The sequence below is a fragment of the Chelonoidis abingdonii genome, chromosome 4 (assembly GCF_003597395.2).
Source record: "Chelonoidis abingdonii isolate Lonesome George chromosome 4, CheloAbing_2.0, whole genome shotgun sequence".
NCBI lineage: Eukaryota > Metazoa > Chordata > Testudines > Testudinidae > Chelonoidis > Chelonoidis abingdonii.
The window spans coordinates 55,766,073-55,783,676 of NC_133772.1; the positions used below are offsets into that span (position 1 = coordinate 55,766,073).

The window sequence follows — 17,604 nt, forward strand, 5'->3', positions numbered from 1 at the left end:
TGGTTACAATCACTGTTAAGTTTTGTTATGTGATATAGGTAGAGATTGTAGTAACATTTTGCTTTAGTTTGAAGAGGGGTGAGTTCTCCTCCCAAGGAACTCTTGGGTTTTTTTATGCTCTTTGTATTTTCTCCTACGGAATTTGAATTCTATGATATGCTCTACCTGTGAATGTGCCTCAAGTTTATGGCGGTATAAATTATGTTGCTTGGTGGTGCGAATAAGCCACCCCTCCAAGCAATGTAAGTTATCCTGACCTAAGTGCCAGTGTGGACAATGCTGTCAGCAGGAGAATCTCTCCTGCTGACATAGCTACCGCTGTTTGCAAAGGCTCCTGTTGCAGCAAAAAAACCAACAACCCTCTATCTCTATTCAGGGCATCTGGTAGGGTCTTTGTAATGCAGATACTCCCCCATGGAATGTTACTAGCCAGAACAACCTGAGCAACCCCCTGGCACTCTGTATCAAGAGGATTACACTAGAGATTGCATGCTTTTCAGGGCTGGGACTGTAAACTGTATGTTCACACAGCACCTAGGCACTACCCAGATTACAAATAAATACTTCTAGGCATCAGGAGTTAGACAAAATCATTACAATCTCTAAAAGTGTTGGCCTTGCAGTGTGTGTGGGGGGGAGTTCAAATGCATTTTATAAATGGCTCTACTTGAAATTTACAAATGGTGGAACTTAGAAATTCCATAGCAAGAACGCAGTGCTGCAAAAAAAAAAAATTAAAAAATTAAGCAATGTTGTTATAAAAAGCAGGTGTTTCTGAAGACAGCAGAGCCATCTAAAGATCATTAGTTACAGTACCTTTTATAGCAGTTCCTTTACTTTCCAGTGTTTGACATTGCTTTGACACGTCACCTTCACTGGCAAATAAACTTTGCCCATTCCTCACTGAGGCTTAAAATTATTGATACAGTAGTAAGCATGAAAGATTTTAAGAATTTTATGTTGTAGGTGATGTTTAACTTCTAACAAAGTTGGTTTGCAGGTAGATTGGGGGAGAGATGCGAGATAATCTTCACGTTAATATTAAATTATCCTGCTGTGAAGTCTCACTGGAACGCAGTTTAAGTTCATATGTTTGGATCCTAAGACTTGCTGTAGGCCCTCCCTTTTTCAGATGTGCTACATAGGTTAAGGCTGAGAGCAGCATAAGTACCACAGGACTCTAGAAATTTACGTTTTTCATTTGTTTCTAGATTTTGAATGGTGGAACTCCAGACATTCCCTCTGCTGGTTTACTGTCTGGGCAGATCCAGGATAATTCTGGCTATCCATATTCCGACAACTCCTCCATTCTTGGTAAGCACAGTCATACTATTAAGTCTATAGTTCAGAGAGGTATGACAAACATAACTCTAACCATCTCAAAGCATAATCTTTACACAAAACTTTATCTAGAATAAAATTAGGCTTAAGAACATTTTAGGACATAAAGACAAAGTAATAGTCTTCAAAAAGAAATTAGTAATAAATGCCTTTAAAGCTCTGTGCTGATAAATACGTTACAGCTTAATTGGTTATAGCAGCAAACCCTGTTGTTTACATGGTGTCTGACATACCTCAGCTCTATGCACACCCTCGCATGATCTCTTGGTCATTCACAAAACAATTAAAAGACATAAAATGGTACTTTATACAATGAATCTTTCCCATATGAAGGAAAATTCCTAGCAAAATAATAAGAAAATAGTGTTATAAACATCTACCCTCTATGGTTTTGAACACTTAAACATTTTCCTTGGACTATTTGAGCCCTTCACTTCCTTTCCCTCAAAAGTTCAGCTTCTTTTCAACAGCCCAATGGCCATTTTCAACTCATTCTACTGAAAAAGTGAAATTGGATTTTTTTAAAATAGAGTTGAGTTGGAAGTGGCCAAGGTCCCCCACCAGGCTGGCACATTGGTTACTTGAAACTGCTCATCCTGATATTCTCCCCCTTTCAGACACCTCCGACAGCCCTTGTCCTCCACTAACTCCCCATTCAGCCCCATGGTTAGAACAAACCCCACAGGGATTTTTTTCTGTCATCGGGGTGAGATCCGAGCTCTGTACTGTATGCTGAAGAGCGCATTTGCCATCAAACATCCCCCCCCGCCACCTATCAGCATGCTCACTTCCAACACAGTTAATGATTGACATTTTTCTGAGCAATCACTTTATACAATATATAAAATCATTTAAAATGTTTGCTGCAGTTTTCTTTTAATACTTTCACAGGGGAGAACTCTCACATAGGCATAGATATGATAGACAACGAACAAGGATCAAGCAGCCCCAGCAACGATGAAGCTGCAATGGCAGTTATAATGAGTCTTTTGGAAGCAGATGCAGGCCTTGGAGGCCCTGTGGATTTTAGCGACTTACCATGGCCCTTGTAAATGCTACATATTAATTCAGCATCTGAATATCAAAGTGCATTACTGGTGGAGTTCTACAGTCTGTGAAGCTTGGATTATGAGACTAGCTTTTATGTATGAATTTCATAAAAGCCATATCAGAACATCCAACTCATCCTAACATGTGTCATTTCAGACAAAGTGGAGATAAAACATGCTACAGTGTTCTTGCATTATGGATTTGGTTAGCTGTGTATAGCTTGCATTAATTGTATATTTTGGGATTCTGTTCTTTTTGAATTTTTTTTAATCGCTGTGCAACTCAGCACTGTTATCATTGGTAGCTTTTATATGCAAACGGTCATTTCAGATGTATGATGTGTTTTTACACTACAAAAAGGTCTCCCATGTGGATATTTCTTATACTAATTGTATCATAAAGCTGTTTATTCTTTCTTGTCAGAATCCTTTACTATAAATATTGTTAAAGTGTAATGTATTAGACAGTTAAATATTTTTAAAATAAATACGTTTCCCTTGTTCTAAAATTCAGTATTTACTTTTTTATAATAAATTTCTGATAAGACCCCGCTTAAGAAGTATGGTAGAAGTCACAGATTGTGCCTTGTTACTTTCAAAATGGAAAAAAAAACAAAACATTCAGTCCCAAGGCTTCATCCTGCGCTCAGTGCTTTCAGCTAATTTCATATACACACTTTACAACACATTTCTAAGCTGTTAGCTTTTTTTATAGATTTGGTTCTTCTATAATTCCAGTAACTTAAAAATTAGTGCATCCATTTGAAAAATGGAGAGAATTATAGTTTAACTGTATTTCCTTACTTTCACAACCGATGACTTCCAAATGGAGGAATGGCATCAAGTTTTTATTTTGGGGGGAGAAACAGATTGTTTATGACATTTTTGCCTCGTAAGTATGTCCTGTAGTTGAAACAGCTTCTCTAGTAGCCTCCCCAGCAATACAACCTCTTATCTAGTTGGTGTCAAGATGCGAACAATTTTTAATAGTTTGATTCAGAAGGTAGATTCCCCAGTGCTGGGATTCCTAACTGGTATTTGATGGCTGATAAGGAAGGGAAAAACTGAAGACTGACACCATTCCTTCCATCATTAACACATTGTATTCCTCCTCTAAGACTAGAGATGGAGAAGGAGTAAGTGCACAGTCAGTCACTGGAATTTACACCTAGTATACATAATCTTTGGTAAGGAATAACTCGTGTCAAACTTATTAAAATAATGGAAATTTTATTTGAATGAAAAACTTGAATTTACAATCATTTAATAAATGAAGAGTGAACCATCTGCATTTTTCTATTCCATGACACTTATTACAAACTTTTACTAAATAAATATTTCCATCAACAAATTCAGGTAAGGCAAAATTTAAGAGAAATCCTCCTATCAATTGTTCACAATCCTTGAACATAGCTCACATTACAAACAAGTGAAAAAACTCACTGGAGAAATTTGAGTTGGGCAGGATGTTAAATGGGTAATTGAATAATGTCCTCAATCCAAAAACCCCAGTGGTAATCATTTTGTGCTCAATCATATACAATATGTTTAAGAGTCCATCTATTCAGAGCAAACTATTTACATTTAAATGAGTAGAAAGACTTTGATAGAAGCACTTTGTTAAAGTCAGCATTGTGCAACACATTTATAAAACATGGCTTTGAGAATCCATTTATCAAGCAGCCATTCATAAAGTGCTACTATCAATTCTGATTCTGCATTTTGCCTTCCATGTAACAATACTGAATGTACAGTAGCCAGCAGATCCCATTGTTTTTGATGGGCCTAGCGTGAGAAGGACAATCCGGCATACAAATAACCAATATCGCAAACCTACTCAAACAAATACATGTACATAACTGGAACCTCAGGATGTTTTAGTTGTACTCTTTAAAAACCACGATTAGATACTCCTTTGGTCTCTAAGAAAGCCCATTCTGCAATATCCTAAACACTGTGTTACACAATGAAGAAAAGCTGGAATTGCAGTGCAGTATGAGAGAGAGTCACTTTTCAAAGTAGCATGCTTTTGTTTAAATAAGAATCTGAATCAGAGTGCTGGGTTTAGTCCCTCCGGGTCCACATCATTGTTGCTGGGTGGAGGATGAATAGGTAGAATATCCAGCTCATCCACTTGTGGTGTGGGGTGCATTACCACTAGCTGGTCCTGGGGGATATCTGCGGCAGCTGCTGCTAGGTTTGTAATAGATTTACTTTTTACACACTGAAAGTCAACATGCCGACTCTTTCCTTCTTCTTTTTCCCAAGACATCCGAATGAATGGTCTTTGGACATAGTTGTAAATCACCTCTGGCCTCCCACCTGGCCGTTTCTTCACTTTTTCTTTGTATGTGGGGTAACCTAAAAATATTAGAACAAAATGACAATTAAAGTTTCCAGTACTACTTAGCTCAAAGTTCTCCTTCACCAGCTCAGCTTCAGAGCATGTGCACAACCAACCAGCCAGCCAGCCAGAAGGTTGGGACACAATGAAGATAAGCAGGTCCATTTCCAGATTAGCATACAGAATGATGCCGACACTACCATGGTTTGTTGTTTGTTTGTTTTTTAAACACCAAGCATTCCCCAGTTTACAAACCAAACACAAAAACTTATAAACAACATTAGCTAAAATACAAGGGGAAAAAATGCTAAGGCCATTTACTACTAAAGCAAGTCTTTCTAGACCTAGTGAAGAGAGTGCCTGCAAAAGTAATGTTAGTAACTCTCCCCTCCAGACAGAATGCTGGTATGCTCCCTCACAGCACTGTTGGCCTGGTGAGTAAGGGATGAGGTTTGAGATGGGAACCCCCAGAGTGATGAAACAATAATATACTGCCATGGGTGCTCCAGGCTGGGTCCCAAGCATTTTTCCTCTCATTTCAAATACTGACTAGTGACAATAGTACATTACTATAAATTCTGCAGCAAAGCAAAACTGGTTTCCATACATTTGTTTTGGGGGTAGGAGGAGAAAGATGCAGTCAAGTGATATTTTATTTCTCATTACGAAGAATGGAAAGTTGTCGCTAGTTTTATTTCTGTGGGGCCCAGACACTGCATTTGTGGGACTATTTATTTAAGATCATAACCAAGTTCACTTGTCTTAAATCACCACTACTGGGCTTCTAGGAGCCAAGTTCAAGACTAACTCAGTTCTTGCTCCTGCACTCATGCTCTAAAAATGCAGGGACACTAAACACTTCAACTGTTCTTTGCCTGACCAAAGTTGTGCTAATGGGATCTAAAGGGAACAGAGTCCAGCCCTTCTAGGCTAGAAGAAGATTGTCATGAATACAGCTGGCCAACACTGTTCAAACTACTTTTGGGGGAGAATTTTTCTTGACAATTTCCATAAAATCTGGCTTACTGCTTTTCTGAGTTACAAAATTCTTCTTTATGGAAAACCAGCATTCAGTAAGCTTAAAAAGCTTTCCCTATTTTTCAACGAGCAGAGTAGACAGCAGAGGACAAGATCCTTAAAGCTCCCTAAAGTTCAGAGTGACCTAATTCCTTCCTTCCTTCCTCTCTCTTCCCCCACAGCCCAATCATGGCAGGTTTCTTCTATAGAAGACTATGAGAGGGGTCAGTTTGTCTATTGAGCAGGTCATGGGAAATATTTTTATATATAATTTTACATTAAAAAGCTCCATTATGAGATTATTTAGATTGCAAAGAAAACACTAGAAAGTTAGGAAATCCAGAATTAAGGTCACAGCATGCAGCACAACCATGCACTTATTGATAAGTCAAAGAAAGCTCTGCAGTGGGAAGGTATGTTAGAATTTGGACACAAGATAAGCCAACAGGCCAAACAAATTAGTTTCCACCATAAAACAGACTAATAGGCTAATACCACTGACTTACAATAGCTCGTATAGCAAGGTAGGGACAGTGGCTGTACAGAGAGGCAGAAGCACAGAAATGCTCTTTGCCAAAGGATTAGCTCGGAAGCAATGAAAATTACTCTTACCTTCAATACCCAATCGAATTTTCTTGAGCCCCCTTTCCTTCAGAACCGATTTGGCCACATCTCTGTTTTCAATATACTTGAAGAATCTATACAACTTTGTGCTGTAAATAACTGGGGAAATTGCATTTCAGAGGTTAATAAAAAGTTGTACTGGAAGTTCTTAGCCTCTACTTGTATAATGAAGATGGTCTAAGTGGTGTTTACAAATGAGGTCAGAGGGGGTTGATAAACACCACAATGTAAAGTTACCTAGAATTCAACCATATGGGTGAATCATGAGCTCATATTCCATCATCCTATTTAAATCTGTAATTCCAGTTGAAACTTTTGAAAAAGTTCCTAGGATGTTATAAGTCAACTAAGACTGAAATAAGAGAAAAATAAAGGCATATTTTCAAAAACAGTTAAAGGGTATTGTCAACTGATGGTCTGGATGGTTTTTCCCACAGATTTCATTCATGTTTTTATAGACTGATGTTTTCTTGTAGGCACTCAGAATGGAGACATGGCAGAGTCAGTACTGTAAATTAAACTACAATGAATCCCAAGAAAGGAAAAGTTCTAAGATGTGTTCTGCAGCTGGACAGATTGCCCTGGCAAGCATTTTAACATGTGTGCAATCTACTTAGCAAGAGGATTAGAGTTAAGCTTTGGTTATTTCTTTTAGAGAAAAAAGTTTCCTCCATTGACAAGTGGAGCCTGCTAAATATAGAGGAGACTTCTCAGTAATTTAGGTTAGTAACCCACGACCCTTTCCTGTTTTCAAGCTATGTTACTTCTCGGAAAACCGGAATTGCAGAGATTTACACACAAAAAAGACCCCTTCACAAGCTATTTAGGATTCCCAGAGAAAACGTGTGTGTAATAAACAGGGCTTTGAAGTGGAGCGTGGAGCAGCTCCGGAGCAATGGAGCTGCAGGTTTTTGCCTGGAGCTGGAGTGGAGCCCTGGTAATAAAACAGAACTAATTACTTTTTTTTTTTAATTGAGACAGTTACTACCTCCTTAAGATAGCTAGAAGTCTGACCAATCTTCTTTCCTTTGCTCTGCTAGAACAGATATTACTTATACTTGGGCTTGGAAGTATTAGATTTTTATTCATAAATGTCAGTAAACATCACTGTCACCATGTACACAAACTGACAAAAATATTTCCATCAAAAATTAAAATTTATAGACAAGCAAAGAAAGAAAAATGCTGTTTGCGAACTCAGTGATTTAAGTTTACTTGTTTTGTATATTTTGACATGACACGTTGACCATGTGTTTTAACAGTTATAAAGCTTTAACTTTTTGAATCTCAACATCTGTCATTAATTGTCTGACGCCTCTATTCTCTGACTATAAATTCCAACTGTGAAAATTTATAAATAAAAAATAATTAATAAAAATAAAAAATTGTTAAAAACAAACAGTATTTTCCATTGAAATTAAAAAATAATAATTAAATTCTGCCACGCCTACACATACTGTCTGAAATTATTTTCAACTAAACTTTTTTCATTCCCTCAAACATTGAGGGGGGTGGGAGGGAGAGAGAAGAAACACAAGTTTCTCAAGATTAAAATTCACTTTGAGTTTTTGGTAAAGTTTTAACAAAAGTTACCTGAGAGGTTTGCACAGCGTCAGATTAAAAAAGAAAGCCTTTGAGGGCCTTTTATTTTGTTGGAGCACAAAAAAGTCAACTTTTTAAACAAATTGAATCCATGTACTCAGACTGGAAAGGAACTTCAAACTGCATAAAGATACTGTGCATGAGCAGAAGGGAATTCGTTATCAATTGTTTCTAAGTTATGGACCAAAATGTTAAAAAAAATTTCATAACAAAGTAAGAGAACATTGGCTCATGCACTCGATCCATTTATCTTCTGTAAACCAATTCTTCATTTTAAAGTAGAACTGGCCAAAAATGGGAATCATTCTTCAAATGCTTTCCAACTAGCTCTGTTTGAAAGTATTTTTTCCCTCAACTGCCTGTGTCCTTTATTTTATTCCTGTCTTTGAACAGAGTGCAATTTAACATGGCTGCATTTTCTTGACTTCAATTGATACAGCATATCATCACACCAAATACAAATCATCAGCACACTACTAGCAGTGAGGATGTTGTAAAGCTCTGATAGTGCCTGAGTTTAATACTGATACATTGTCAACAAAGCACTTTGGTAGAGCTAAATTCAATACAAGTATAAAATCAGACTTACTTTGAGAATATTCCTCTCCCATCTGTGGAGGATACTCTTCATCCCAATCAACCACATCATCGTCCGTAAGCACAACAATGTGGCACTCTCTCTCGCCGCTTTGGGCACTAGCTACCATCAGTGGAAGAATCATTTCTTCAAGGTAAAATTCAAACTGTCTGCGAGCACCATCGTTTGATAATTCATGCATAAGAGCACCTGAAATCAAACCCATGAAATGCGTACTGACATTGGGAATCATGGTAGAGAACTGCAGGCTGGAATTAAAACTGAATAGCAGCACACATCCGCCCATAACGAAAAAAAACAAGGCATAAGTCAATTCCTTTGACTGTTAAGTGTCCTGATAGATTTCCGCAGAACTGCCTCTCAATTTAAATAGCCAGAAATAATGTGTCAAGGTTTGTGTAGGAGGGATTGACTTGCAATTTGCTATTCTCCTGTCAAACAGAGTAATCTGATAACTAGGTTATGCAACCATGTCTTTCTACATTAAGTGATAACATTTTTCTTGTATTTCTGGTACATTTATGATAGTGATTTGTAAAATTCCCCTCGTATTTGGTATAAAAAAAAAGTTTACAGTATCCTAGCAGCCCAGGATAGGAGAGAAACAAGGTATGTAAGGTAATAGCTTTTATCTGGCTAACTTCTGTTGGTAGAAGGTGTCAGGCAAGAGTTAAAATTTAGCTGACCGTTAAGAGAGAAACCACATATCAAGCAGGAATGCTTTAGAAGCCCAAGGACACTGACAACTGTAAATACTTGATAAACTTATATGGTCAAATGTCCGTCCAGTAACTCGGCTCTTAGAACGGAACAAACCCTCCCTTCACAGCCCTCTGGAATTGTAAACACTCACCCCCATCCCACCCCTTGCCTTAAGGTATTCATGAATAATTGATGTAATCAAAACAGTCTGATGCCTATGTTCTGTCCCTGGCACTGTCATGTTAAATGGGTTCTCTGTCTGAAACGTTTGTCTTGTCTCTGTAAGAACAAGACAAATGCAAATGAAGTGATAAAAGAAAGGTATATAAATTGGTCACTGTAACCCCACACCTTTGAAGCTGTTTATCAGTCTTCCCGGTACCGTGAATAAACCCCCTTTAGTATTGTCTGTGCTTGCCTGATTCTTGGGGAAAAGAATCTCTTTGCTTAACAAAGGTGCAAGCTTTCAAGCTACACAGAGCTCTTCTTCTGGTCTCAATTCTGAGTAATTCCCTCCAGGTGGGACATTTACACTAATATGAAATTACAAGTATCAAAATATAGACTCATGAATGGAAAAACGTGTGTGCCAGTATACTGCTTAAAAACTTGAAATACTATCTAGGATGGACTATTTATTAAAAATTTTGTGCCTACTCTATTTGGACTAAAAGACTTGTTTAAGTATTGGCTCTTCTAAGCCTGGAAAATACATCCTAGATGCTAAACACTGTATTTTATACATCCATTTCTCCTCAAGACAGCTTGTCACTTTTACTGTGAAAACACTGAAATTAGAGAATGACCAACTTTTTAAGTAACAAACGATGGGGAGATCTGTTCATTAACTTCACCTTCTGAATTTGTTCCCAAAAGATCTCTGCTGTCAACCAACTGCTGATATTTCTCAACTTCTCTACACAAGGATATACATGAATAAATAAGGACTTTACAGACACACCTGTTACAAGGGTTGTGCTGATCTGGTGCACAGGAGGGAGAAGAAAAGAGAAAGTTTGATCCCCCACAACATTTTACACATTCCAGATTATGCATCTGATTTTCTTGCAATATTTTACAGTAACATTAAGACTAAGTAAACTATGTGTACATTTTAATTAACAAATGTACACTACAATTATAAATAATTGTAATAAATTCCATACTTACTGAGATCTCTACATTTGATAGTACTATATTCAAAGGAGATGCAAAGATAGTCACATGCTTCTCTTAGTTCAGGAATAGATATTCCGTCAGGACAACGTATTATCCCAGTCTTATAGTAATCCTTATAAAATAGAAAAAACACAAATATTAGACTAAACCATCTGCTGATAGAAACATTTCATTCACTATTAAAGGACTTTTTCCATATTCATAAATCTTAATGCTTTGTATTGCAATCTTCAAAAACAAAGACTGAACCACATGATTAATATGTTCAAAATATGTTTATCCTCAGACTCAGAGCTTCCAGAATAGAAGGGCCACTCTCAAGTGAAAAGTCGTTTTAAAGTTTTAGCTGTATTAAGTTTATTTTAAATTTCAAATTCCTGAAACTGAACATTTAAAATATGACATTTATTTCTATGGTTTACTGTTTACACGTCACTCAGCTTCTACCACTCTAGCTCAGCCAACAAAGCAGTACTGCAGTCAGACTGCATTGTGATAATGTATAAGGCAGTCTAATTTTCTTTGCAGACTGCACTTCGCATTTTTCTGCAAGTGTAACTGCCACCTATAGTATGTTCTGTTGAAGTAACTTGTTTCATCCACTGCAAAAGAATCAAGAACAAGAGCTGATAAAATAAGGCCATAATGGCTTTTTGAATTTTAAGTTTACAAAAAAGCTGTTTAAAAACAAGTGAAATCTTCTGTAATTCTTCATTCCTGAGGCTTAGCCAAAAACCCCTGGAGTATCTGGCTGGAAGCAGAACTGCACTTAAAAATAAAAGGAGCATTTCCATATCAAGGTATTCTTTCAAAATGAAATATAATCACTTATTTATAGAAGATTGTATTTAAAAAGTCACATCAAGCAGAGAAATATTGCCTCACCAGGATCTCTGTCAAACTTCTATTATGTGCCTGTGTAGTTTTTAAATATAGAAAGTGTTCAGCTTTTCCAGTTTCAGGGATTATAAAATCCACACCACCTGTAGGCTAAATTGTACTATTGAAAATAAAAGATCACCAGAATAGCACGAAACACAGTTGAGCCAATTCCTTCAGCTACTTCGTATTCTCCCTTTTCATTGGGACGGGTAAAGTTATGTTCTCTGCCTGATCCAAACATCCTATTGAACAGAATGACAATTCAGTTAGAACTCACTTCAGATTTACAAGGAACTTAGATGAAGCACAACATGCTAAAACTGCAGATGTAATGGCAAAGAATTCACATTCCAGCTTGGAAGTTATTGATCCTATACAAGAGGAGATATTTGTGCACTGTTCAGCAGAGCTGGCCAAAACTTGGAATTTCCATTCATGGACATTTCAAAGTTTGATTTAGTTCCAAACTGGAATGAAAACAAGTAATTTCAAAACCTCCTGCAAAAGAAAATTCTGAAAAAAAATTCTCTCTCAAAAAAAATTCAAACGTTTCATGTTGAAACAAAACGTTCATGTTGATGTTTATTTTGCAACACTTTTATAAGGAGGCTTGGAGGATGGGAGAGTGGTTGCTACAAAATAAGAGGAACATGTTCTTCCTGAAGGTTGAGGGCACTGCCTCCGCAGCATTCCCAGTTTTCAAAGTGGGGTATCCAGCTCATTCCCAAACTCAGGTATGTTATCATTATCCTCCCCATTCTGCTGGGCTCTGCTCACATCTCTTAGTTCATCTTCTTACCTCTGCTTCTGGTTCCTACCATTTCCCTCCATAAAGTGCTTCCAGTGGAGGATTTTGCTTGTGCCGCTGCTCTACACAGCACATCAACAAAGTACTGGCAGCAGTAAAGAGAAAGTAACTAGGATTGCACATATTGCAATTAACACTGCTGGTAGCAGCCTAATGAAACCGAGAAAGCATTCTGTGGTGAAGCAGCACCAACACAATTCTCCACTGTGGAATTCTCCTGAGCTATCATTTTAAAAATGTAAGTTTAACATGGGGAAATAGTGATCCAAGTGCTCTTAAAATTCTATTCAATGTATTAATAGGAGTTATGTGCATATTATGGAAGGACATTTCCTATGAAGTACTGTTTTACTAGCTGTCCTTCCCAGTTAAAACCGCCAATCTTCATTAATAAGGGAGACCACAATCTTAAAGAGGACAGACTTTCACCAGTTTTAAAAACTCCAGCTATTGTTTTTACACTTTTCATAAACATCAAGCTGTATTCATTATTTTATATCAGACACAAAGCTGAAACGCTGCTTTATTTTTTTTTAAAACCCACAAACAGGCTGTAAGGCATAAAGTGTTGTGCTTTTATCCATCTTATATCATTAGACACATTACTTTAAAAATGCACCCAGTTTCCAAAAAAAATTCTGCATGTATGTACATATCAAGGGCAACTGCCTAGTCTGAGTAACTTTTGTATTAATATAGGAGGGCAGCCTTTACATTCATATCCATGCCCTTGTTTAGTGAGTGAGTTTAATATTTTTAATTTATGAAAGTGAGAGTCCAATAGGTTCTATTAAGCTTTAGGCAAAGAATAAGTCTTCACCATGGTAACTTTCAATTCCAAGTAGACTCTGGTTAAGCAGTTCTTGCTCAATGCCCTGCCAACTGGTGCTGGAGAAGGAGCAACATTACATGTTATTTTTAGACCAACATTTTTATTAATAACCTACTTTTGAAGTGGCAAAAGTACAGAATAAGCTTGTTCATTAGACCAATCCCTAGAGGGGAGACTAACCTAATGATGTCTCAAATACACAAGAGCTTTAGTATTTTTGTCACTAGATGTCTATCCCCTAAGTCAATGACAAAGGAGACAAATTTGCTGTATTTTATACTGACATGCATTTTGTTTCCCACCCACTCCCCACATATGTCAAAAACATTTCCTTTCATCTATTATGCCACCTCATAATAAAGAATAAAGACGGTTAAATAGACTGGTTTTGCCTTAATTCCAGTTGTTTGTTTCGTTGTTTGTTTGTTCTTTTGTCACATAATCACAAAAGGACAACAAAGTTACTATTTAATCCTTCCATTGGTCATTGAAACAAAGTATGAGATTGCTTATTTTTACCATCTACACCTTGGCAAGAACCTCCATCCATTTAAAAATATGACAGCATGAGTGCTGTGCTGAGACACAGCCATGTTTCACGTGAACATGTCGCACAAGGGTAAATACAGAGAAGCACAACAATTTGGTACTCCAGCATGAAAGACCCCCTGAATGTCCCATCAAGAAGAAAAAATGACCTTTAAACATAGGAATTGGGAAAGTGCCTGGTGCCAGGCAGGTTGACCCAAAAGGCTCTTTTCTGACCCATTAAATTTATTAAAAATACACAAAATATTAAAGTCAACACTGAATATTAAAACAATGCCTCTGATAATTTTTCATTCAACAATTTACCACTTCTTTAAGTGTTTTGATTCTCTTTGCTAATAAACACTGCCAACTATCTGCATTGCAAGGCCATGTCACTCAGTCTCATAGAAACAGGGCATGTTACTTTAGAAAACAGGAATTTGTGGGTGTTGAGCACCATTCCGACTTTTCAACTGACTAGAACAAGATAATCCTGAATGGCTTTCCTTCACTCTATTATCCCAGAGGTTAGCTATGGTTCATTGCTTTGCTATCATAAAAAACGAATTAAGAAGGACAAGTGTCCAGATAATCCCAACACTCACTGGTTCAATGCAAAACCAGTTGCTCTGTAAACTTACTACAGTGCAGGATTGCATTTCTGAAAAATGAGAAAACAGACTGGCTTGAAGCAACGTACAGCCAGAGAAGGTGAAGCAAAGCTTCCATTAACAGATGAATGCTTCATTTTCTCTCTGAGAAACAGCTTGCCATTTTCTTCCATTTCACAGATTCCTAACTACCTTTTTAACTGTTCATTTCACAAGGATGTTCTCTCTTGGATACAACTAATTGTGTTACTAACTCAGTCACAAAATCATGCGAAGTGAAATACAGGAAAGTAGAACTTACACAGTAACTGTGTTTTTTAAAAAAAATATTAAAAAAATTAAAGATAAAACATTAGCAGACAAAAACATTAGTGTTCAACATTTGTTTACCAAAAAGCAATTCAAATAGATTCAAGCAATGTTTACAGTACTGTATTGTGCTGAGTAATAATGATACCAACCTGCCCAACATTGTATTAGGCTGTGCAGTAAAAATCGAAGGATCTACAACAAATCTAGTGTTGTCCACTATAAGAGTAACTCTTTCAGAGGTTCTTACACTCCGGGCTCCTTCTTTTGCATTCTCATATACAAATACCATTTCCCCTGCAGTCTTGCAACTCCCATCTGAACTTGACTGGCTACTGTTTCTACTGCTGTTCCCAACACTACTACTGGAACCATTTGGGGAAGTTTTCTGAGGACGAGGACTGCTTGGCCGAGATGAACTGTGATCCTTTTCTCGATCTAAAAACAGAAATGGGGGGGAAGGAAAGTCAGAATTTTAGGTTTACAAGAGCTCGTCAGACCATCTACCTTATTTAACAAAAACAACTACCATGAACGTGGTGACCCGATTAACTGAAAAAAGTCTTAGGGCTTGTCTACACAGCAAGTCATTGCATGGCAAGTATAGCACATTAGCTTACGATGCAGTAACATCCTGTGTGGACATTGCTGCAGCGCACTGGAGGTCCCAGGGTGGAATTTAGCATACCAGTACTTCCACATAGGAAGTTATTGAGCAGCATGCTGGGATGCAGTAGACTCACACACTGGCTTGCAGAGCAGCCCTTAAAAGCTAAAGACTAATAAGACAACCCAAATATTTTACATTTGACAACACATCAAATCCTGCTACATTTTCAACCAAAGTTGCCATTTCCTAGATACAAGCATTCTTTTCTCCCAAAAAGAGTTCCTGAGAAAATTTAACATTCCATTTTCAGAGGAGAGGTTTAGTGTATTGTATGAGTTGAGTTTCCAGCAAATTAAAACAAAGGCATCAAATTTTAAAAATATTGCTTTGTAACAGCAGTTAAGCTTTTGCAGTGTTCTGCACCATCTGCATTGACCCTGTTACTATTCTCTGATGAGTCACAGACCAGCAGAAACTGTCAAAAGACTTGGTATATGCTTCCACCTAGTAGTCTCGTTACCTGCCAAATGGAGGCCAGCAGCAGATACTTCATAAAAAGCAAAAAAAACACCATTGTGGACAATGAGGAATAACATGCCCGTAGGGGAAATTTCTACCTAACCCTATCAGTCAGTGGTTAACTTAAGCCCTGAAGCATGAGGATTTATATCCATTATAAAAAAGGATTTTAATCCTCGCTATTATTGTGGATATGCTCATCTGTAAAATCTCTAATCTCTTGACTTTTAAGCAACTCTTGCCCTCAATGAGATCTTGCGACAAAATACTGCAACATTTATACATGGGGGGGGGGTCAATTTAACATCTGCCTTTCAGTTTCATTGTAATATTGCCATTTACTTTCTATATACCGGTCATAATTTCGTATACCGCACATCCCTTGTCATGTGTTTCCTCTCTAAACTTTCTCAGTCTTTTCCCTCTTCATATCATTCCATGCCTCTAACCATTTATACCACTTGGACCAATGATTTAAAAGTCACGTGATTATTTTTTTTTTTAAAAATCTGTTTTAAATCAGGTGAGGCTTTGTAAAAATTAATTTGAAAATCTGTGCTATGGAATTTAAGACTAAAATGTATAATAAAAATACAGCATTTATAATTTTATTAAGTGTCACTAATGATAGGATATATTATTTAAGATTACAGAACTGCTGTAGGCAAAAAACAAAAACTTAAAAGTTAAGGCCCTGATCTTACAAACAGCCAGAAGACACAACTTTACTCACATGAATAATCCCATTGATTTAAATGGGACAATTTGTGTGTTTAAGATTAAACATGAACCGTAAGTGTTTCTAGCATCAGAGGCTAACATTTTTATTAAAAGCTTTCCTTCTAGCATAAAATCATTGTCATTTCAAAACAAAATGAACAATGTAAGCAACAATGCAACGTTTAGAGACTTTTGATACATTAGCAAAATTACTGATTTTTTTTTTTATATACAACTCAAAAGTTTGAAAACAGGCATGTAAAGTCAGACCCCTAGGATTGGTATTTTCAAAAGCACTGAAGCAATTCAGAAGCATAAATCTGAGTTACTTCAGCTGTACACCCTGAACGAGGAGTTGTTGGGTGGTTGAATCATTTCAGCCTTCTTAATCTGTGGAAGTTCTATAGGTCAAAAGTTGGATTTAATTACAAAGTTACAAAGGCTATTTACTTATCAATTTTGTGTTGCTTTCACAGTAAGAATGTTAATGAGACTCTGGAGTTGTCTTTTTTTGGCATAGTTGAGCATTTTAAGGATGAAATTTCTCCACAGAAAAAAAATCCATGTAAAATCTAAAATGACACTAATTAGGAATCTTACAAGTACAAAACATCCACTTTAGCAATTTAGTACAAAACGGGAAGTAAAGCAGCTTTGGCTTGTTTGTTTTAAAATAGATATATATCATGGATTTTACCCACCACGCTTTGTATTCTTATGCTGTGACCAAGTCACCCCCTCCATTCTTAGGGGCTGAAGTACAGGGGCCCACTTCCATTCAGGAACAGAAGGGGAAGTAGCAGGTATTCTCTCCCACTCACAGAGAAAATGGTGGTGACAGGGCACCTCCTTCACCCCCATACACATCTACTCTAGAAGGGGGAACCTTGTATTTAAACTTCCTATTGAGATGCATGGGAAGTTTATGCCTCTCAGAGCTATCATTTCACTCTGCCTGCCTGAGTCTGCAGACCTCACTGCATTGATTACATTCATTGAAGTTCTTCTTCACAACTGTGATAGCCAGATATTTGATATTTCTTAAAAAAAAATAAAAGCTCAGATTCTGATATAGTCACATGACTCCAGAAGATGGGGCCCTACAAGCAGGCCTATAATTTGTATGCGTCATCTGTTTCCAACTGAAAAAGAAATGAAAGTGTGGTGTTTTTTTTAAACCAAATACTGCATTTCTTGGCAACTAACAGAAAATTGCATGTTAGAAAAAAGTCAGGATTGTTCCTATGTAGCACTTAGAAAACTGATCGCTTTTGTCAAAAGCAAAGAGGCAGATGGACTTTGCATTCTTCAAGTTCTGGGAGGCAG

At 37.1% G+C, this 17,604-nt stretch overlaps 2 protein-coding genes across 11 annotated transcripts in view; one reads left to right on the top strand and one right to left on the bottom strand.

The window, feature by feature from the left end:
* The window catches only part of BMAL1 (basic helix-loop-helix ARNT like 1), a 104,859-nt gene extending 101,960 nt beyond the window's left edge, over positions 1–2,899 (top strand). For 4 of the 5 annotated variants that reach the window (XM_032791811.2, XM_032791812.2, XM_032791810.2 and 1 more), the window contains 2 exons: positions 1,212–1,314; positions 2,233–2,899. In XM_032791811.2, coding sequence (XP_032647702.1) covers positions 1,212–1,314; positions 2,233–2,393 — 264 coding nt within the window. In that variant the 3' untranslated portion in view covers positions 2,394–2,899. The remainder of the gene's footprint in view (positions 1–1,211; positions 1,315–2,232) is intronic. The other variant, XM_032791814.2, reaches the window with a different exon arrangement.
* Positions 2,900–3,603: 704 nt separating this feature from the next.
* BTBD10 (BTB domain containing 10) overlaps positions 3,604–17,604 on the bottom strand; it is a 48,722-nt gene continuing 34,721 nt past the window's right edge. For 4 of the 6 annotated variants that reach the window (XM_032791822.2, XM_032791818.2, XM_032791821.2 and 1 more), the window contains exons 3-8: positions 14,582–14,867; positions 11,478–11,580; positions 10,448–10,568; positions 8,567–8,764; positions 6,364–6,474; positions 4,350–4,751 (exon numbers count right to left, since the gene is read on the bottom strand). In XM_032791822.2, coding sequence (XP_032647713.1) covers positions 4,441–4,751; positions 6,364–6,474; positions 8,567–8,764; positions 10,448–10,568; positions 11,478–11,580; positions 14,582–14,867 — 1,130 coding nt within the window. In that variant the 3' untranslated portion in view covers positions 4,350–4,440. Of the gene's footprint in view, positions 4,752–6,363; positions 6,475–8,566; positions 8,765–10,447; positions 10,569–11,477; positions 11,581–14,581; positions 14,868–17,604 lie in introns of all 6 variants that reach the window. The other 2 variants (XM_032791819.2, XM_075065186.1) reach the window with 1 other exon arrangement.